Source organism: Ornithodoros turicata, chromosome 1 (assembly GCF_037126465.1).
Source record: "Ornithodoros turicata isolate Travis chromosome 1, ASM3712646v1, whole genome shotgun sequence".
Taxonomy (NCBI): domain Eukaryota; kingdom Metazoa; phylum Arthropoda; class Arachnida; order Ixodida; family Argasidae; genus Ornithodoros; species Ornithodoros turicata.
The window spans coordinates 64093905-64115120 of NC_088201.1; the positions used below are offsets into that span (position 1 = coordinate 64093905).

Here is a 21216-nt window from a genome sequence, read left to right on the forward strand (position 1 = left end):
ATGAAGTATATTTATTAAAGCCAATAATGGCAGGAATTATGTTGTGACTCTGTGTGAAGGAGAAAATCCCAGCCCAAGAACATGAAACGGAAGAAACACAATACAATACACATAATAAAGAATATACTTACTTATTACAGGTATGAAGCAATAGCATTGAAGAGGTATCACACATCAAACATAATATTTGTATTAATGGTAATTATACACACAAGTTTTCAATGAATCAGAATGAAAATGGATCAGTACATTTAATCAAAGAAGATATTCTTAATCAATACGATTACAATCAAATTACTAATTTTATTGTAAAATGTCTGAGACGCGAGCACCATGATTGCAATAGCAGAGTTTTAATTTGAATTACAAGATGAATGTTCCAAAGCGACACAATCAGTTTCTTGTGAAGTGAAAGCGCACATGCAAGGAAATAACGAGCAATCAACAGCTAGCACTAATAAAGAGCCGAACCCATGCATCATCCAGCACGCAAACAAGAGAGACATGCAGGAAAATTATTGAAAAGCAATCTATCAAAACGAGAAATATTACAAATTTAATACTGTGACCAGCACAGAGTTAACGCTGAAGAACAGAAAAACACTCTAAACGGTGCATCGTCCAACATGTAAACAACAGATACCCGATGTAAGTAATTTCAAGCACAATAGGGAACCTAAGTTGAATATTCCAACACGACACAAATTTAATTACGCTGTTTCTTATGAAGTGAATAGCACACATGCAAGGAAATGAGAAACACGATCAACAGCCAACAGAGAGCCAAACCTATGCATCATCCAACACATAAACAAAAGATACACACAGCAAAATAATTGAAAAACAATCTATCAAAACGAGAAACATTACAAATTTAATACTGTGATTAGCACAGAGTTAACGCTGAAGAACAGAGAACCACTCTAAACGGCGCATCATCCAACGTGTAAACAACAGACACATCCGGGAAAATAATAGCGAAACAATCTATCAAAACAAGAAACATTACAAATTTAATAACTTGAAATCGAAATAATCTATAATTTTAACTATCATAAAATCAGCCTTGCGATCTAATCGAGTCGAGCACTACCCAATTTTCATTCTAACAGACACTATAAATGTTACCTTGATGGAGGTATCCAACACACAGAAAGCAGACACACTACAAGCCAGCTATCTTTTGCTACTTGAGCCTGGTGGGGGTCACGCTCTCTCTCCATACAGCCGAAAACGAAGAAAGTGTGCATTCTTTGTTACTGCATGGTGCGGGGGGGGGGTCACTCTCACTCTCTTACAGGTTATTTCCTCGAAACGAGGATTTTCTCATGACCAGTCGAGTTTGAACACAGGCGAAATATTTATTGATCAACTATTGCAAAGAGATGTTAGCATTATTCGATTCTCAATAAAACAATAAGAATTCTATCAAAACAAACAGTAGCAAGCAAGCAAAAAAGTATAAGAATAGACATCAATATCAGGTGCAAACTGGTTTTAGACAAATATTATCTAAGCAAGCGAGAAATATTATTCTAGCATCAGCGGAAACAATACTCAATCAAAATGAGAAACGTTGCACATTTAACATATTTCAGATTATTGCTAATCAATCAAGAAATCAACAGACACACATGCATACATAATTCTCAACTCACAAAATATCAATCGAGTGAACATCTGAAGCAAAGAGAGAAAGTCAAGTTTATTCAATGATAGAAACAATACTCATTCAAAATTTAATTACATAACATAACGGGAAACAAATTTAATTACATAATTTTTTATGATAACGTTGCAACAATAATTTCTACATGCAGAAGCCACAAACAAACAACACATCTGAAATGCAAATTAATGTAGCAGTTTTGTACAGAGGAAATCAACAGACACTTGTGAAATTACATTTTCTACAACTCAGTCCGTAAATTGCAGCACCCGTTCAAATTTTAATGAAACACTTACTGATGTGTGATAGTCTCCACTGCTCCTGAAAGGGATCCGATGAATTTTAGCATTTAATGCACAATCAAATATCTTGTATAGAATGTGTGACTATATGGACAGCTTTTAAATCTATCTTAAAAAAATTGTAAGAAAGAGTGTACAGTTTTGACTGAAAATTTGAACAAGAAAATGATCTTTGGTGTGGAATTTGCGTTTTGCCTCATTATGAGCTAAAAACTTCTAAAATTAAAGTACTCCCTTTCCATTTGTACTGTTCCGTATGCTATGAAACTATGAATAGAGTGATAGTTTTTCAGTATGGACTAGGGAAACGTCAGGTACATCTTGCGAATTGGATCTATGTTTACGTGTGATCTGTGCTGTGTGCTTGGTTAAGCTTGCAAAACGAATATTTGCTTATTATAATTAAGATTACATATCTTCCATTGTGTTTATGCGTAGTACTCGTCTTCATTGTATAGTGGTTAAACATTTCTGATGACAGTTGTGTGATTCGATTCTCCAAAAATCTGATTGCGTTTGTGCGCAGCGTGTTACGATGATTAGAAAATGTAGACTCCGCCTGCGCGTCATGCTTGCAAAATCCTTCACTTGCATCGCGTCATTTGGTAATAAATTCCTTTCAACATATATTGTCAACTGTCCAACTGTTTGAGAAATATATACACTGTGCAATTTAATTCACAATATATGATAAGCTTTCGCGGAAGATTAGTGATCCTCTTTTGTAAACAAAGATTGATGTAACATGCCTCTAAATTTCAATTAGTGATACTTTTCCTACAATTCTATCCTTCAGATGTTGATGTTGTACAGAGTGTAGTCGTGTAAAACCCCTCTGATTGTCAGCACTGATTCCATGTAAGGATCCTTGTATGTAGTGTGGAATATTCGTTTCCTTAGTAATCATTGTGTTCTATCTAGACATACTAAATATAGGCTGTTTTCGTTGCACTACGTAGAAATCATTACATTGATGACAAAGATTACATTTATTATTTCAGTTATACACTTGTTTATTACGATAAATTACAGTTGTCCTATTCCAAACTCTGAAGTTTTCGTTTGTTGTCTTGATTGACGAAATGATAATTCATTATATAGTTTAGTCTTATTATTGGCCGCTTAAATACAGCGTTGATTAATGCAGGCGATACGTTGTCGCCGTATTTGTATTGCTTCAGCAACTTGCACAATCTCCTATTGATGTTTCCTTTCTTTGTATGAAGATTCTTGAATGGCGTACAAGAGAGTATTAGATGAAAATCGTCTAGTGGTCCACCGCAATTGATATGTTCGTTGAGTTTCAACAACTGATGATACATTAGACCTTGTACGACAATATTGCACTTCTGCTCATTCGACATCATTGCAAGAAGAAAATAATTGTGTAGACGCTGTAGTGGAACACATCAAGTGATAGATTCTTTTATGTACTTTCCATTTCAATTCTTAGGTGTAATTTCAACAAATCCGTAATGAATCGTGCGATATAGACTGCTTGTATATGATAATTTGATCTCATTGCTTTCTTGATTAGTGCAATGCCCATTGCAATGATTACAATTACATCTGGTCTAGCGTATTTCAATTCTTCGTTAGCAAACCTCAAACACACCACCATCAATCCCAGTGGCCCTTCCGATGTTGACGTGCAAATATTTTTATAACTATTGTAGATTCGGCATACAATTTCTTGCACCTTCAATTCCGTAATTTGTACCATATCTCCGAATACGACCACGTCTAGGACGTATTGAAATGCTGTGATAATAGAATCACATCGTAGCTCTTCTTTTTCGAAGCAGCTTTTTATCATGTCCTCCCATGACCTATGGTAGCGAGTACAAAATCTGTCCATCTCTTCGCTGAAACTTCCTTGTTTGTTCTGTTTTCTAGTGTGCTTCTACACTTAATTAAACCATATCTGTGCTCATTTCATTGATTAAAAATTTGTTATGTGATCAGGTTTAGAATGTATTTAATATCCCGCTGTGAGAATTATGGAAAATGATTTACAAAAAATGCGATGTGTAAGGAAAAACGTGTGCTTCCATTGTCGCTGCTGTGTACAAAGGCCACACTAGAGTCCGTCCCTCCCTATCTTGACTTGGGTGTGTGGGGGCGAGTTTATGGCCTTCAACTACATTGTTTACCAGGACCACGGGAGAATTCCCCTACTCCCTGCGAGCGTAACCTTGACGAAATTGTAGTGGAACTTTATGGTTAGCGGCTTCCCTCTCGCATTTTATTGATCGAATCCACTAGTGGGTCCTGAATGAAAAACACGGGTTTCTGTGGTGTATTCGCGCTGCTTGTTTAAAAAATATTTGTCTGAATTAATTGCTGCTTTGACTTTGTTTCAGATGATCATTCGATCGATATTAATAAAAATATTCTATGAATTGGGAAGGTATTTCTGAGCTGTGTCTGTTGATTTCCTCTGTAGAAAACTCCTACATTAATTTGCATTTCATATGTGTTGTTTGTTTGAGGCTTCTGCATGTAGAAATTATTGTTGCAAAGTTATGATTAAAAAATGATGTAATTAAATTTGTTTCCCATTTGTGAATGAGTATTGCTTTTATCATTGAATAAACTTGACTTTCTCTCTTTGCTTCAGATGTTCACTCGATTGATATTTGCAATGATCAATAAAAATTTCGCCTCTGTGCAAACTTGACTGGTCATGAGAAAATCCCCCTTTGGAGGAAATAACGTGTAAGAGAGTGAGAGTGACCCCCGCACCATGCAGTAACAAAGAATGCACACTTTCTTCACTTTGGGCTGTATGGAGAGAGAGCGTGACCCCCACCAGACTCAAGTAGCAAAAGTAGCTGGCTTGTAGTGTGTCTGCTTTCTGTGTGTTGGATACCTCCGTCAAGGTAACGTTTATAGTGTCTCTTAGAATGAAAATTGGGTAGTGCTCGACTCGATTAGATCGCAAGGCTGATTTTATTATAGTTAAAATTATAGATTATTTCGATTTCAAGTTATTAAATTTGTAATGTTTCTTGTTTTGATAGATTGTTTCGCTATTATTTTCCTGGATGTGTCTGTTGTTTACACGTTGGATGATGCGCCGTTTAGAGTGGTTCTCTGTTCTTCAGAGTTAACTCTGTACTAGTCACAGTATTAAATTTGTAATGTTTCCCGTTTTGATAGATTGTTTTTCAATTATTTTGCTGTGTGTATCTTTTGTTTACGTGTTGGATGATGCATAGGTTTGGCTCTCTGTTGGCTGTTGTGTTTCTCATTATTTGCTTGCATGTGTGCTATTCACTTCATAAGAAACAGCTTAATTAAATTTGTGCCGTGTTGGAATATTCAACTTAGCTTCCCTATTGTGCTTGAAATTACTTACATCTGGTATCTGTTGTTTACATGTTGGACGATGCGCTGTTTAGAGTGTTTCTCTGTTCTTCAGCGTTAACTCTGTGCTGGTCACAGTATTAAATTTGTAATGTTTCTCGTTTTGATAGATTGCTTTTCAATTATTTTCCTGCATGTCTCTCTGTTTACATGTTGGATGATGCATGGGTTTGGCTCTCTATTAGTGCTAGCTGTCGGTTGTGTTTCCAATTATTTCCTTGCATGTGCGCTATTCACTTCACAAGAAACTGATTAATTGTGTTGTGTTGGAATATTTATCTTGTAATTGAAATTAAAACTCCGCTATTGCAATCATGGTGCCCGCATCTCAGATATTTTATAATAAAATTTGTAATTTGATTGTAATCATATTTATTAAGAATATCTTATTTGATTAAATGTACTACTCCATTTTAATTCTGATTCATTGAAAACTTGCGTATATAATTACCATTAATACAAATATTGTGTTTTATGTGTGATACCTCTTCAGTGCTATTGCTTCACACCTGTAATAAGTAAGTATATTCTTTATTATGTGTATGGTATTGTGTTTCTTCCGTTCTATGTTCTTTGGCTGGGTCTTTCTCCTTCACACAGAGTCACAACATAATTCCTACCACGATTGGCTTTAATAAATATACTTCATCTTGTACTTTTGTGTATGGCTATCCTTTGCATATCTATACTTGTATGTGAACTGCCCACCGCTCGGCTGTTGTAAGAAAAAAAATGCCTGTGAAGTTGGCCCAGGTGTGATGGTGGCATTGCTTGGCTCTGTTGGCAGTGTGCATGTATATACTTGCATGTAAACCGCCCACCGCGCAGCTGTTGTATTGGGAAAAAATACGAATGAAGTCGGCCCAGTCGGAAAAAAAATGTGAATCAAGTAGGTCCAGGTGTGAAGGCAACGTCGCTTGATAGGGTTGCCAGTGTGCATGTTCCTACTTGTATGTAAACCGCCTACCACACGGCTGTTGTAACGAAAAATTGCCAAAGAAGTCGGCCCGGGGTAAAAATACACAAAGATAAGGGTACGCACAGCTCTCCGGCCCGCTGGTAGGCACCCAGACAGCCCCTCACCTGCGCCCCATCCCTCCGTGCGCTGGAAAAAAAATGCGAGACAGAAGACGGCTCAGTTGAAAATAAAAAAATTGCGTGACGGCAAACGCACAGCCCTCCGTCAACGTGCCGAAAACCGATCACTTCATAAGAATGTGATTAATTACATTTGTGTCATGTTGGAATATTCAACTTAGCTTCCCTATTGTGATTGAAGTTACTTACATTTATCAGAACTTGTAATTAAAACTCCACTATTGCAATGACAGTGCTCACGTATAGGAATGTTAGACTTTTTATAATAAAACTTGTAATTTTCATTCTAATCGTATTCATTAAGAATATCTTCTTTGATTAAATGTGCTACTTCATTTTAATTTTGATTCATTGAAAACTTGGATGCAGGATGATTACCATTAATAAAAAATAGTGTTTCTTCTGCTTCAGGTTTTGCGGCTATATTTTCCCATTCACAGATTGACATTACAGCATTGGCTTTAATAAATATATTTAGACTTGTACTTTTGTGCATCGCTATCCTTTGTATGTCTATGCTTGCATGTAAACCGCTTACTACTTACCTGTTGTAGCGGGAAAAAATTTGTGAGTGAGTCGGCCCAAGTGGAAAAATGTGCGAGGGTAAGCGCACGCGCAGCCCTCCGGCCACGCGCCGCACACCGGTAAGAGCACGGACAACCCTCCGCCCGCGCGCGGGAAAAAATTACGAAAAAGTCGACCCAAGGGTCAATAACACGAGCCTGGAACTAATCCCCGGACTCCTACGACATCCCCTCTTACTACTTCTGTTTACTGTGTCATTTATGTACAGATTAAATAATAAGGGTCCCATAATACTTCCCTGAGGCACTCCAGTTGTCACGTCTATTGTGTGATATTGCTGATCCTATCTGAAAGCGCTGTTTCCGAGAAGACAAATAATTATGCAAGGGTTCATATGCTTTTCCTCTAATTCCATATTTATACAGCACCTTGTGATGCACTTTGTCGAACGCCCAAGTCGAACAAGTCCACTGACCGATTATGGTGCACTGCCACCTGCCAGAAAAATCTGAATTGAGAGACAACTAGAGCTGACTTTCATTGAATTTGTTCGGCACATTGCTGCTGTGTACACTTCACTGCTTACACGGTCATGCTACAGTGAATGTTGCTGCCGTGAGGCCCTACGTGTAAAGCTTCACATTTGTTGGCTTTTACCTTCTTTCGTGCTTTGTTCTTGTATTTCAGTGAATCGCAACGCTACTCGTCCGAGACCTGACCATACTGGTATTAATATATGTGTGCTCCCGTATAGAGAAGTGTACTGCTTCTGTGTTTATCGCAGAAGCGACACACTCTTCGGTCTCTCCGCATGGAAAGCATTTCGCAGTGATATGACGCGATTTTCTTTTTTTTTTTGTTTTTTTGTGCTGTGTACTGCTCCTAAGTGGATCACTAGGTGTTCTGTTCTTGTACCAATGGAATTTCGCATCGCACCAAAAAATGTGAAGGTGCTAATTTGACAACTATTAGAACTGCTGATTTCTAGCAATGTAGCATTCGACGAAGGCATGTCCTTTACCCGCAGAGCCATGAGAACAGACGGATACTGAGGAAATCTTTCTTGCCACTTGTTGCAGACGTAGAGGTAGAAGTTCTGACAGGGGTCGCGAGTGTCGTCCAGAGACAGCGTGAGTAGTTGGGAGAAATGCTTGCAGGACCAAGTTGCACATGTGGGAAAGACGTTGGTACGCTCCCCGTGAAACAACAGAAGAAGAACGCCAATGATGGTGATGCCAACCAAGGTGCCGACAAAGCCCCAGACCACGCCGACACCGCCTCTGGTACGGCGGGCTGCAACGGCCGGGGGAGTGCCGCTACCCCCTATCGAAGCTGAGCAACACTGTACCTGACAAAAGAGAAAGCTCTAAAATGGAAAGTAGGGGCGAAATGAAGGTCGTTTGTCTCCTCAGCGGCAATGTGCCGTGTCTGCGATTTTGTTGTTGCTATTGTTACGTAGTGCTTTGGAATTCTGTCCAAGGAAGTAAGTTGAATCGTTAGAGGCTACAACAACAACTGTGACACCGCCGAGCTCCATTTGTTTATCCTGTTGAGCATGAAACACTCTCAGAAAAAAGGGAGTCAAAAGGTTGTCAAACGATGCTCGGACACCGTCGCGAACAAAGAAAGCGTTGCAGCGACACCCTTTCTCGGCCGTATTTAATGCGGGGTGTTGCGTGCACTCCCTTCATGGAGGGGTCTTAGCCTCACTCCCCAGTGTTAATGACGAGGTTCTTCCAGACTATGCAACAGTACAGTCTCGTACCTTTATTTATTTGTTAACTTTACCGAATAGCTGTATCCCTGCAGAGGGCATTTACATTTCACAAGTCCTGGCTGTACCAAGAAAAGCCGTTGGTGGCAGATATCCTTGGAAAGTACCCAACATTACGTACTGAGGAACAGGTACTGCAATTTCACAAGCAATATGGTGCCTACATCTTGTTTCCTTGCGCCCATAAAGATGCTTGCTTCTACAATGCTATATTTTTTTTAGTTGTAATTGACACTCGGATCGGTCGTTTCATTCGAGGGAAAATGTCCGTGGAAATACTCTCGAAGGAAACAGCAGGTCAACTAAGAAACGCAATGTCCGATAGAAAGGGATATCTGTCCTGTAACGCTAAGCGCCTTCAAGTTACTGCAGATGCAGTGCGAGTTGATGAGGCGTATATCCGTCACCGTTACGAAAGTGTTTCGCTCCTTTGTACTCTAGGAGCAGATTGTAAAGTTTGGGTCGCATAGTACTGCAATCTGGATTCTTGGAACTCTGGAACCTGGATTCTTGAGCAAGACTGAGAGGCACTGCGCCTGTTGTTCGTGTTTTGGGACGAGGGCAGTATTGTTTTTGTAACGCGGTGCAGCGCAGATCAGTATCTGCACAAAAAATGAAAAATAAACAAACAAAAGAAGTCCAACGAAGTAACACCACCTAATGACAGGGTGGGAAAGAGTGCTTAGTGTTCTCTGCGATGTGCTTGGTAGGGCAGTCAAGGAAGCACCTGCAATAAGGGTGTCAGGGGAACACCCTCACGGAGGGGAGTCGAGGGCACACCCTTATCAAGGGAGTCAGGAGAACACCCTTACAAGGGGAGTAGCCCAAACACAACAAAGGGAGTCATATGTGTGACGAGCGTGAACACCCCCAATGGAGTTTCCCATACTCCCTTTTTTCTGAGAGTGAAGAAGGAAATATGGGAGCCACATTGGAAGAAAATTTGGAGAAGTAACATCAAACGCTGCGAATTTAGGCACATATTTGGGCTTAGTTAGTGCGATTAATGTTAGCTAACTGTGGTGTTGTATGAACAGTGTGCGCTTCTTTGAACGCAGCCACTTATGAAACCATGCCTGAAACATGGCACGGCAGTAGGCGACCGTGACGTCTCGCGCAGTCCTCAGAGTAACTGCAAGGTTACCTCTCTTGTGTTTCGCTTCTTCGTGGTGTATTGAGTTAAGAAAATGAACAGTTCTCAAAAGGAGGAATGGAAGACGCATAATTTCTCGCTGCGAACCTAGAATGACCGTATGTCAGTTTCGGTAGTATGAGGTTTCTGGTTGCCAGCATCTTCTTCTTCGTATTGCACTTTTAAGCACTATTGCACGATGTGTCTCCACCGTGATTGCTTCACTGTGCACCTGCGTATACTGGAGCGTTTCTTCGGGCAACGCCACCGGAAGCATTACCCATACAGAGAGCCATGAGCTCGCTTCTTTGAAGGATATTGGTAGTTTTACAGGATGGATCTATAAAAATCGATTAAGAACTGAGCTCGTATTTAATGTCCGCAGAATATCACAGGTTGTAGTTTCACAGCAGGACCACTGTATTTTAACAATTAGTGAAATCATGTAAAGACTAAATATTGCGTACAAATTTTTCTTCGCGTTTGTTACCATGTTACTTAACCAACACGCTTTACATATTCTCACACTTCTGAAGTTAAAGAGGGTCACAGGGTACTGAAACTAAAAATATAAGAATTATAAAATTTTATGTGGTTTAGAACCATCTTTATATGCATTTGTATAACACCATATGAAGCACACCTGCAGCAGCAGACGGACGGCCTTGCTAAGCCTAAGGTCACGTTCTCCATCGGTAAATATTGGACTATATTATATTAAGCATATTAGGTTAGGTTACTTCAGTGAAGTCAGTTCAGGTTGGGGGTTGTACAGTGCCTTGGGGGTTGCAGGGGTTGCAGAGCCCCCTGTGCTCAAAACATCTCCCGCGCAATTCCTTTAGTGACTACCGTAGCGCTACATACTATCCTGTCTTTGCCACAATCTATAGCAGCTTGTAAACATAACAGCTTACACTGTTTCTCTTCGATCGCTTCACGTCGTTTCCATAGTACATGCTCACATGATATCGTTGTAGTCCACAAACTGTATTCCACAAACTATTTCTTCTTCTTCTTTCACACATACGCAGTGGCCGCGGTCCACGAAGATAGATTGACCAGTGCTATACGGAACTACATATGTTATAGAATGAATAGGGGAAGGTGGAGCAAGATGATATATAAACTTCCAATTGAATATGGAACTTTTATTTTTCGCGTTTTTCAAAAACAAATACCCATAAGCACATTCTCAGAGGTCTAGAGCTTCTGATCTGTAAGTCAGAACGGACGTAACCGGTTCTAAAATAAACACAGCAGAAGAAATTCAAAAATGCGGATTGTCTCATCTTGTCCCAAACCTCGAGGCAAGAGAAGACACGCCGTGGTAATGAACTATACAAATTAGTTTTTGCAATTTAAGCACCTACACAGCCCCCTTGAGCTCACCGCCTACGTGATGTGCAATAAAACCACGAAGAACCCGATGCTATTTCCCTCCACCGACCTTTGCAAACAAGGTACCGCCAGTCTGATGTGTCGCTGGTCGCTCGCTTTGGAGTGCGCTTCTGCTTTGCTCGAAATATCCTGGGACACAGGAAAATCTGCTGCCCATCTCATCATTGCCTCTTTGTGTGTGTGTGTGTGTGTGTGTGTGTGTGTGTGTGTGTGCTGGAAAATCCTAGGCAATATACAGAAAAAGAATCTCTGAGGAACAAGCATAAGGCCACCTAATAGTTGAGTGATCAGTTTCTAAATCACATTAGATTTAAATTGCATATGAGTTGCATTAAGTTGTCGCGTCCTGCCCCGTGTATACATCGGATGCATTAAGCATAGCCATAGAAGGCCATCGCGCTGTTTATGAACAAGCTAATAAAACTATATAAAACTATATTAATTTTTCAGTTAAACACCCGATAACCAAGAGTGCCCATATTGTGCATACATCTAGATGAATGAATAAAGGAATAGGGTGTGGACTTACATTGGCAGAATATACCTGCAACACGCTGCTGCACAGCTGACAAGACAAAGGACTACAGAAAATCGCCCCTTTTTTGCGGGTCAGTCTCGGTAGAAGTAACCGGTTTTTTTGCTCTTCAACACAAATACCAATACGGACAATTCTCACATGCAATAAAGCGGACATGCAGAGCCACCTATGAGTAAAGTTCCAAGCGCATGGGGCAACGCGTCCCTGAGACAGGCGGCGTCTAGCAAAAAATGTCACACCTTGCCCCATTTCTCATCTTGCCCCACCTTACCCTATATCCATATGGCGTAACTATACAGGGTGGTTTTCGTTTTTTTTTTATCCGCCACAGATTTACTTAGACTCAGACTTAGACTTAGACTTAGGCATAGCAGAGCGGGCATAGGATCCGCTTCTCCTCCGCAGTGAGGGGCTGTAGGGGATCGGCCGGGTGGCGGTCGGTGAGCGTCAGACCGCGAAACGGAGCCGGAGTCTGTGTGGGGTCGTCCCCCCGGAGGGGCCTTGGCTGGTGAGCCCACCGTGTGCGGGATGCCCAGGAAACCGGCTGTCCGTGGGACACAACTGTCCAAGTGGCCACGGAGTGGTGCTGGGGTGGATCCGGATCCGGGCGGCTTCCGCGGGAACGGGAGCGGGCAGGTGCACGGCGGGCGGGATGCTGCGGACGTCGTTGCATCTGAGAGGAGATGTAAAGGGAAGCGGTGAGAAGGCGGCCTCAAACCGTGGGCGCCTGAGAAGGCGTCCCCCCAAAACAGATAGCGGAAAACTGTGGAACAGAAATCACACTACTAAAGCACTAAATCACAAGCACTATGCTTAGCGATGGAGATAGTGGCAGCTACGTGCGCCGCCTGCGGGGACGCAAGTTGTAGCGGCTGGACGCAGGTCCGGGAACGGGATCCGGGTCCAGGTCTTGGAGGGAGGCAGGTTGCGAATCTGGCTCCTCTCCGTCAGGGTCTCGGAGATGGTAAGACTTCAAGTCCGAGATGTGAACCGGCCCAGTCTCTTCGCCGGTGTCGCAGCGACGAAGCCTGTAAGTGAGGCCGGAGGAGCACGCACTTACCTCGAAGGGGCCATCCCACCTATCTGCGAGTGAAGCTGCAAAGCCTCGTGACGCATCACTTAGCGGGTGAGTCCGTCGAAGGACGAGGTCACCGACGCTGTAGGTGAGGTTCCGACGTCCACGGTTGTACTGGCGAGCCTGGTCCAACCTTGCGACGTCCAGGTTCTCCCGAGCCGTCCGGGCTGCATCGTCCAGTCGACTCCGGAGGTCCTCAGCAAACCTTGAATAAGGAGGCCGGGTAGCACCATCCCGGAGGCCCAGAGCATTCTCCACAGGAAAAGGGGCCTCTCGTCCCAAGTTCAGGAACGCCGGGGTGAATCCTGTAGACCTATTGACCGTCGTCCGCGTAGCGAACGCCAGCTCAGCCAGGCGAAGATCCCAATCACGGTGGTGCTGGCTAGTAAAAGCAACCAACATCATTTTCAGGTTGCGATTAACACGTTCGGTAATGTTAGCCTGAGGGTGATACGGGGAAGTCTTCTTATGCTGAATGCCTAAGACAGCGCAAGAATCTGAGAACACCTTACTTGTAAAGTAGGCTGCGTTGTCGGTGATCAGCTGTGCGGGAAACCCGAACCGGCAAAAGGTGTCGAGTAACTTTTCCCACACTCTCTGGGAAGTCAGTGTCCTGAGAGGAAACAGCTCAACCCATTTCGTGAAATGATCAGTAACCACGAACAAATACTGGTTACCTCTAGGACTACGGGGAAATGGTCCCATCACATCACAAGCAACTATCTGCCAGGGTCTATTGCTCTGAACAGGCTGTAAGCGCCCAGGGGGTAAACCACCACGAGGTTTCGCTCTCTGGCATACGGGACAAGTGCGAACATACTTTGTTACATCCTGCCTCATTCCTGGCCATGTCGCAACACGACACAACTTGTGATAAGTTTTCCTGCCGCTGCTGTGACCTGCCAAGGCCGAGTCATGGAAGTATCGTATGAAAGACTTACGCAACTTCCGTGGCACCACGACTCTGAACGGGGATGAGCCGTCGTCCTCATCCGCCTGGGGTATGTATCTGAACAGGATGCCATCCTCGCCCAGCAGATAGGAGTCGTGCCGTCCGTCAGTCGTTCCGGTGTCCGCCGAGTCTTGCTCAGCTATCCACTGCGACACCCGCTGACAAAGGCCGTCCGCTCTCTGAGCGTCTAGGAGCTGCTCTCTGCTCACGACCGTGCCCCAAGACGAAGATACGTCTCGTGCCACCTGTGCTGCTGCCAGAAGTTGAGAAGGCGCATCGGTGCCTTCCTCTTCCCCCTCCGGTAGAGGCGCGCGGGATAGTACGTCTGCTACCACGTTCGTCGAGCCCCGCCTGTACTCCACGTTGAAGGAGTAGCCTTGTAGCGTCAGGGCCCACCTGGCCAGTCGTCCAGACGGGTTATGGAGCCGCTGCAGCCAAGAAAGTGCCTGGTGGTCAGTCTGGACAGTGAAGGTACTGCCGTCCAGGTAAAGGTCGAACTTCCTGAAAGCGAAGATGATCGCCAAGCACTCCTTTTCCGTCACGAAGTAGTTCCGTTCTGCCGGATTCAGCGTGCGACTTGCAAAAGCCACTGGACAAAGAATAGCGTCATGCTCCTGCAAGAGAACTGCGCCAACACCATAATCGCTTGCATCTGTTTGCACAACAAATGGTTTGTTGAGGTCGGGCAGATAAAGCCTAGCCGTATCAGCGATTGCTTGTGATAGAGCTCGAAATGATCGTTCCTGCTCTTCTCCCCAATTCCAGCGCGTGTCCTTGCGCAACAACTGGTTAAGCGGCTGCGCTAGCTCGGCACAATTAGGAATGAATTGTCTGTAAAAACCAACCATACCTAGGAAGCGCTGCAAGGCTTTGACGTTACCGGGAACCGGAAAGTCCGTGATCGCCTTTAGCTTGTCGTCGTTAGGACGGATGGTCCCTCTGTCCACCACAAAGCCGAGGAGGCTGATCCTAGACGATGCCGGCTGCACCTTGCGGGGGTTGATAGTAATGCCCGCTTCGTTCATCCTTGCAAGGACGATTGATAGGTGTTCCAAGTGTTCCTGAAAATTTCTAGAAAACACTACGACATCATCCATGTATGCCATTGCGAAATTGTACTTCGCATCTCCCAACACTGTATCCATCAACCGCTGGAAACTGGCGGGTGAATTAGACAGTCCGAAAGGCATTCGTACAAATTCAAACAAACCTCTATGACACGTAAAGGCTGTTTTTGGGACATCCTCCGGGGCAACTTGGATTTGCAAAAACCCTCTACTACAATCAAGCGTTGAAAACACAGCTGCATTGCCCAGGGAATACATGATTGACTCAATGGACGGGAAGGGGTAAGAATCCCTTACAGTTACTGCGTTGAGTCGACGGTAGTCGACGCATAACCTAGCCGTACCATCACGTTTCGGAGCCAGAACAACAGGAAATGCCCAAGGGCTCTGGGACCTTTGAACTGCACCGGTTTGGAGCATTTCGTCAAGAGCAGTGTCTAACAAAGCACGCTTATGCACACTCAATGGTCTGGGATTACAACGCCAGGGCCTAGCGTTACCGGTGTCTATGCTATGCTGTAACACAGACGACTTACCCGGTTTTTCGGTAAAGATTCCGTCAAACTGCCGCAGTACTTGTTCAAGCTGACGGCGTTGCTCCTCAGGACCATGGAATGACCCCAAGACAGTCGGCAGCCGAGACGTTTCAACAGACGCTGCCACAGCTTGCTGTGCTGTGCAGTGTTCCCGTGCTGCGGCGAAGCGGAAAAATCCCGACGAGCCGTGGTACACGTATCCTCCATTGGGCAGGTCCAGCACCAACTTCTGCCGGATGATGAAGTCTCTGCCCAGGATAACAGGAACTGCCAGGCCAGGAAGGTGCACGAAGCGCTGCTTTCGTCGTCTACCATCCAAACGTACCCAGAGCACAACTGCTGCCTGTGCTGGAACGGCGTCATTGGAAGCAAGACGAAGAGTGACATCTGTGGATTGCAATTCCACATGCCGCGATACGCAATGCTCGTAAACACTATCCCCGATAAGGGAAAGCGTAGCTCCCGTGTCGATAAGGGCGATGTAATCTTTACCCAAAATTCGAACGGCGATGTTTGGTTCCTTATCCTCGATGTAATCTCGGACAGAAAAAGCAAGAGGAGCCAAAGCATCTCTTTGCGTTATCTTACCGCTTGCAAAGCTAGTTTTTGACTGATCAAGGCCACGGATAGTAACCGTCTGCTCGCTTTCTTCGCAACTTGCCGACGTCGTTGAGCGAGCATTCATGGACGCCGGCTGCGACCGTTTCCCGATGGCACATTACGGGTGTTTGGTCTTTGTCGCGGGCATTCCCGACGAAAATGGTCAGGGCTGCCGCAATTCCAACAGCCGGTAGGCGCTCGTGGCTGCGGGGGCGCAGGATGATGCCGCTCCCGCTGCCGTGGGGTTTCGCTAGCTGAAAGGCCAGGTTGACCGCGACTTCGGGGCGGGACGGGTCTGTCAAGGCTCGTTCCTGCGGGGATCGTCCTCTGGTCATAGAGGAACGGATCTAGGGCTCGGTGGGATGACATTGCCTGAATTACGGGGGTTGTCACCCAAACCTGTTGCATACAGGCGTTCGACCGAGGCGGCTCCTCCCGACCACGCGCAGCGCGGTTCCAACGCTAGCTCCGGGGGCGGAGGGGGCCGGTATTGAAGCTCTGCCAGGAGGTCGCCTTGTATTGAACGAGCCTCCTGGGCCAACGCCTCAAGGGTTTCAAAGCGATGGGCTCTTAAGTAGGGCCGGAAGCGCGGGTGGCACTGACGGATCGCCCGTGCGACACGCTGCTCTTCCGTAGCAGTGGGATCCGCTCTGCTGTACAGATCCTGCAATGCCCGAACGAATTCAGATAAGCTTTCCTCAGGATGTTGAGTACGCTTATGTAATTCCTCTAGGACACGGTATTCGTAATCCGGGGGAAGGAATTCGTTTTTGAACCGCTCCTGGAAGTCCTGCAAGGACGTAAACTCCGATTGCAACCGAAGCCAGCGGGCGGCGTCTCCGACCAAAGCAACCTGCAGGATGCGTTGGATTAGGACTTCATCCGAAATTCCCATACCCGTCTGATAGGCGGTGAGGTCATCCAGGAAATCGGCAACAGACTTCTTATCGGTGTAACCTGAGAAAGTAGGCACCGGTAAGTTGAGTCGTAGAGGTGCTTGTGCCTGCGGCGGCGAAACCGACCCGGCATCCAGGCGTTGAACCACCAACGAGCACAACTCCGTCATGCGTGACAGGAGTTCTGCTGTTGTGATGGCGTCTGACTGCGGCGCGGGCACCTTCGCCTTGTCAGCCATCAGCTCCGAGGGCTCGTCCACCGGGTGGGAGCTGAAAAACTCAAAGAAACACACGAAAAACGCACACACAAAAAAACAACGGCAAAAAAACTAAGAGCAAAAACTGTAAACTACAACAAGTACTAACTACACAAACTCACAGTGCCGCGTGTTCCCCGCCACGGGACGAACGAGCTCGAACCCCAAACGTTGGGCGCCAGTTGTGGAAACCTAAGTTCCCACAACCTCGGGGCGTCAGCCCGTCCGTTCCGTGCGCGAAGGAACAAGCAGCACAACAGAAATTCAAACAGACATACCAGGTTTATTTCACGTTCAGACAGCTTGCACCCAGCAAAAACCGCACAACGAAAAAGGGGTCTTATCCAGCGGATCACCGCTTTTATCCCTCTGCGTGGGGTACGCCCCCCTGGAGCACGGCTGCCCCCTATCGCCGTAACTCGTGGCGCTCTCTTATCGCCACAGACCACATGGACCGCTCTTCGGTGGTGGTGGTGGTGGTAGCGGCGGCGAAAGGGCTCGCCGATGTCTGCCTCACAGAGGTGGGCAACGTCACGACTCACGCCCTGGGGGAATGTGTGTCCTGGACCGGCTTCTAAGGGACCTGTGCCGACATATGTCTGAAAGCGTCTGAGGGAAAACCAGGAAAAACCCCAGACAGCACAGCCAGCACCGGGATTCGAACCGGGGTATCTCCCAGTCTCGAGGTAACATGCGAGCGGTTGCGCTCAAAAAGTCGTCGCGCGTTATGGTTCGGTGCTACGAAAAGCATGATGTTCGGCTATTTTTCTGATGGGATAGCTTGTGAATATCACTGTCAATTATCATGAACTTGAGTGAACTCGCCACGCTCTTCATATTGGTGGGGTAAAAAAGTGACATTTACTTGGCAAATTTTCGAGTTCAGTTCGCAAATATTTACATAATTAAACTTACCATACATGACATTCACACCAGTAGTTGGCAAAAACCTAATAAGAACAAATGCCGTTGACCGCATGATTCTAGGTGGCGTAGTTTTTTTATTATAATTCAATGACACGTTTTCTGGGACACCCTGTATGTACTCATGTGTCCACTAATTTGTTGAAAGCGGGAGGCGTGCGCCTCCGTTTTCAATAAATCGGGGGCGAGAACGATGTCATTCAGGATTATTGTTGGCTGGGAGGTGCTATATGTGGTGAAATTCTGTTTTTAAAAGTGTGGATGTAAATAATTATCGCTTCCGATGCTGCCGTCCCACATTTTCGCAAGAATATCTCATTAAAGAGTTAATTACTGAATTTGAGTTAATTAGCTCAAGGAGGACATTATTTGAGTCTTCCGGTTGTCTTATTTAGGCAAATAAATCTGTGATACTTTGGTCATGTTAGTGTTGCTTTGTTTCACGAGCACGCAGCATCAGCTGCATTACGGAGTAAGCATACAGATGAGTGTTACATTTAATGTCCAGGAGTAATATAGTTTTAGAGGTCACACTGTTTAGGAGCAACAGGTGTAACCACTATATTAAGTGTAAAAATGTATAGCCGCTTTTACTCCTATTTAAAGGTAACAGTATATATAGGTTTCACTAGTTAGAGGTTATCTCGTACCTTTTACTTTTAGAGGTAAAAACGCATATACATTAGAAGTGATCGTTTTAAGAGTATACTAGGACACGGACCTACTCCACCGTCCCGTGTGACATGTCCCAAATGAGAGAACTTACTTGCACTGACTTTCTTCTTGTGCTTCAAGTGTGCTTCTTCTTGTGTCAATCAAGCTGAGCGCAAATTCCGTTTTCCATCATATGTTTTTGTGGTTTTCTTCTCCTTTATCGGACAATGATTATCGGGATTACTCGTAATTTACCTTACTTGGAAATAAAATATAAAATATGTACTGTCGAGTGGACACGCTACTCCACATAATTCTAGCGATAAATGGAGAAGACAAAATCAGAAAGGTCACATATTATTATTATTATTATTATTATTATTATTATAGTATGAGCCGCGGCCTATACTACTGAGGACGTAGAACCATATAGAACACCACCACCGAATTGTGTTAAGAAGCTAAGGTCGGATTCACAAAGGCTCGTACGACAAAACTTCTCGTAACTCCGTCGTACGAGAAACTTACGAGAAAATATATCGCAAGCGAGAAAATCCTACGAGAGCTGCCGAGGTATTGTACGACGCTGCAAGTCGCCTTACGACCATCATGGCGGCGTACTTGGCTGCGTTGGCCCTGAGATCTTGGCGGCGTGATCGAGCTTTCAAGCAAAGAACAACACTAGCGGACATTCCTGGGAGTCACTTTTATGCAGTAAACACTTATAATCGGTCCATTTCTTGTTCACCTCCTCAGGTGTGCGTTTTATGCCCGAGACCGCAAACAGGCTCTTTGTAATGCGGTCCCAGGCTTTGCTTTCAGCCAACGAGCCCTGTGGCGCATCGCCAGTCACATCTATGGCGGACTTGTGCAATTGGTAAATCTCGGCAAGCGCCTCTATTTTCTGCTCAGTAAAATATAGTAAAATAAACTATACACCTACAACTACGCTACAACTACAGCCGCCAACGAAGAAAAAGAAAGGCTGCGGGATATATATAATAATGGTACCGTGATGTTACACGTAAGGTTTGCCTGCGCAGTGTGGCGACATGTTGCACGAGCCGCACGGTAGGACTGCGGATAATATGGACCACCTGGGGTTCTTTTGACGTGCACACGGTGCTGGAAGCAATGTTTACCTCCCCCACATTGCTGCCGTCCTCGGCCGGGATCGAATCCGCGAACTTGAGCTCAGCAAGCCAACACGTGCTGCGTGCCAAGATGCACAAGTTGCGTAGCAACGTTTTTGATACCCTCTTTTCTTTGTATAAAACTGCCAGGCAGGCCATTAAGGTGCACCATACGAATTAATTCACCCCATAGAGTCATAATTATCGCAGAAATGGAATTTAAAGTACGCCGCAAAAGCAGTACCAGCCAGTGATCTGCCTGGGACCTCGCGCTGACGCGACAGGGGCCACGCTCGCTGATTGGTCCAGAGAAATGTAGTCTGACACTCCGCTGTCGTCTGCTACTCGGCTCTTTGGGGTTCTGAAAAAGCGCTGTTCCTGGCTCGGTCGTGACGCGGCCGCTCCTTCTATCTCCAATTCTCCGGGCGAACTGGCAAAACTGGTTTACGGCGGCAAAGGGACAGGGCGCTGACCCCCACTGACCAGCGAACCAGAACGAGTTGCCTCTGTAACGTCATCGGTGACGTAGCATCATCCTTCTCCTCCTCGCTATACCCGGAGTGGCGAGTTAAGGGTGAACACGCGGAGCCATGATTATATGATTTTTTTTTTTTCTGGGAAACAAATTGCACACAAACACCTTTCGCGCTATTCGGTAAAATGACACACACACTTTGATCAGACGTCTTAATCTGAATTTATTTTATTTTATTTATTTATTTATTTTATTTATTTTTTATTTTTTTTATTTTTGATGGCCCTCTGTACCCCTTTAAACTTTGCAACTTCGCACGTGCGCTGTCGCATAGAGAAGCGGACGACGCTGCTTCGCCTCTCACGATACCCATGCACAGTGCCTGTTTCAAAACGTTGTTCTTCAAAGCGAGGCGCGTTCAAATACCCGGGCATACCCCCTTTGGCAGACTAGACCCCTTGAGTCGGTCTGTGTCACACAGTGTGGAAAGGAGGTGTTTCTGATGGACCGTTCAGATGTTTCACTCAGAAACGCAAATCTATGACGGCTCCTGAACGAGTCAAACTCGACAAAGACAGCAGAGCACAAAAGAGCATACAAGTAGAGTCAACCACAGGAGAAAAAAAAGAAACTAAGAAATGAGGAGTCATGAGAATGAACGTACTCTGGTCAGTGTTCATTTATGTTTAACAACATGTCGTGTTTGCTTGTTTGTTTGCTTGTTACGAGGTTAAAGAGAAGTTAGCCTATATAGACCGAGCTAGCTTGCTGCTCCATGCCTTGTTGGCTTTCGACAGGCATGCGCACATAAAGCGGTGTCTGCAAGAACTGGAGAGAATAGA

General features: G+C 44.9%; 1 protein-coding gene across 3 annotated transcripts in view; it reads right to left on the reverse strand.

Moving 5' to 3' along the window:
- LOC135399756 (membrane metallo-endopeptidase-like 1) overlaps positions 1–10863 on the reverse strand; it is a 29445-nt gene extending 18582 nt beyond the window's left edge. Inside the window, exons 1-2 of one of the 3 annotated variants that reach the window (XM_064631497.1) lie at positions 10784–10859; positions 7985–8305 (exon numbers count right to left, since the gene is read on the reverse strand). In XM_064631497.1, coding sequence (XP_064487567.1) covers positions 7985–8305; positions 10784–10825 — 363 coding nt within the window. In that variant the 5' untranslated portion in view covers positions 10826–10859. Of the gene's footprint in view, positions 1–7984; positions 8312–10783 lie in introns of all 3 variants that reach the window. The other 2 variants (XM_064631490.1, XM_064631504.1) reach the window with 2 other exon arrangements.
- Between the last annotated feature and the right edge of the window lie 10353 nt (positions 10864–21216).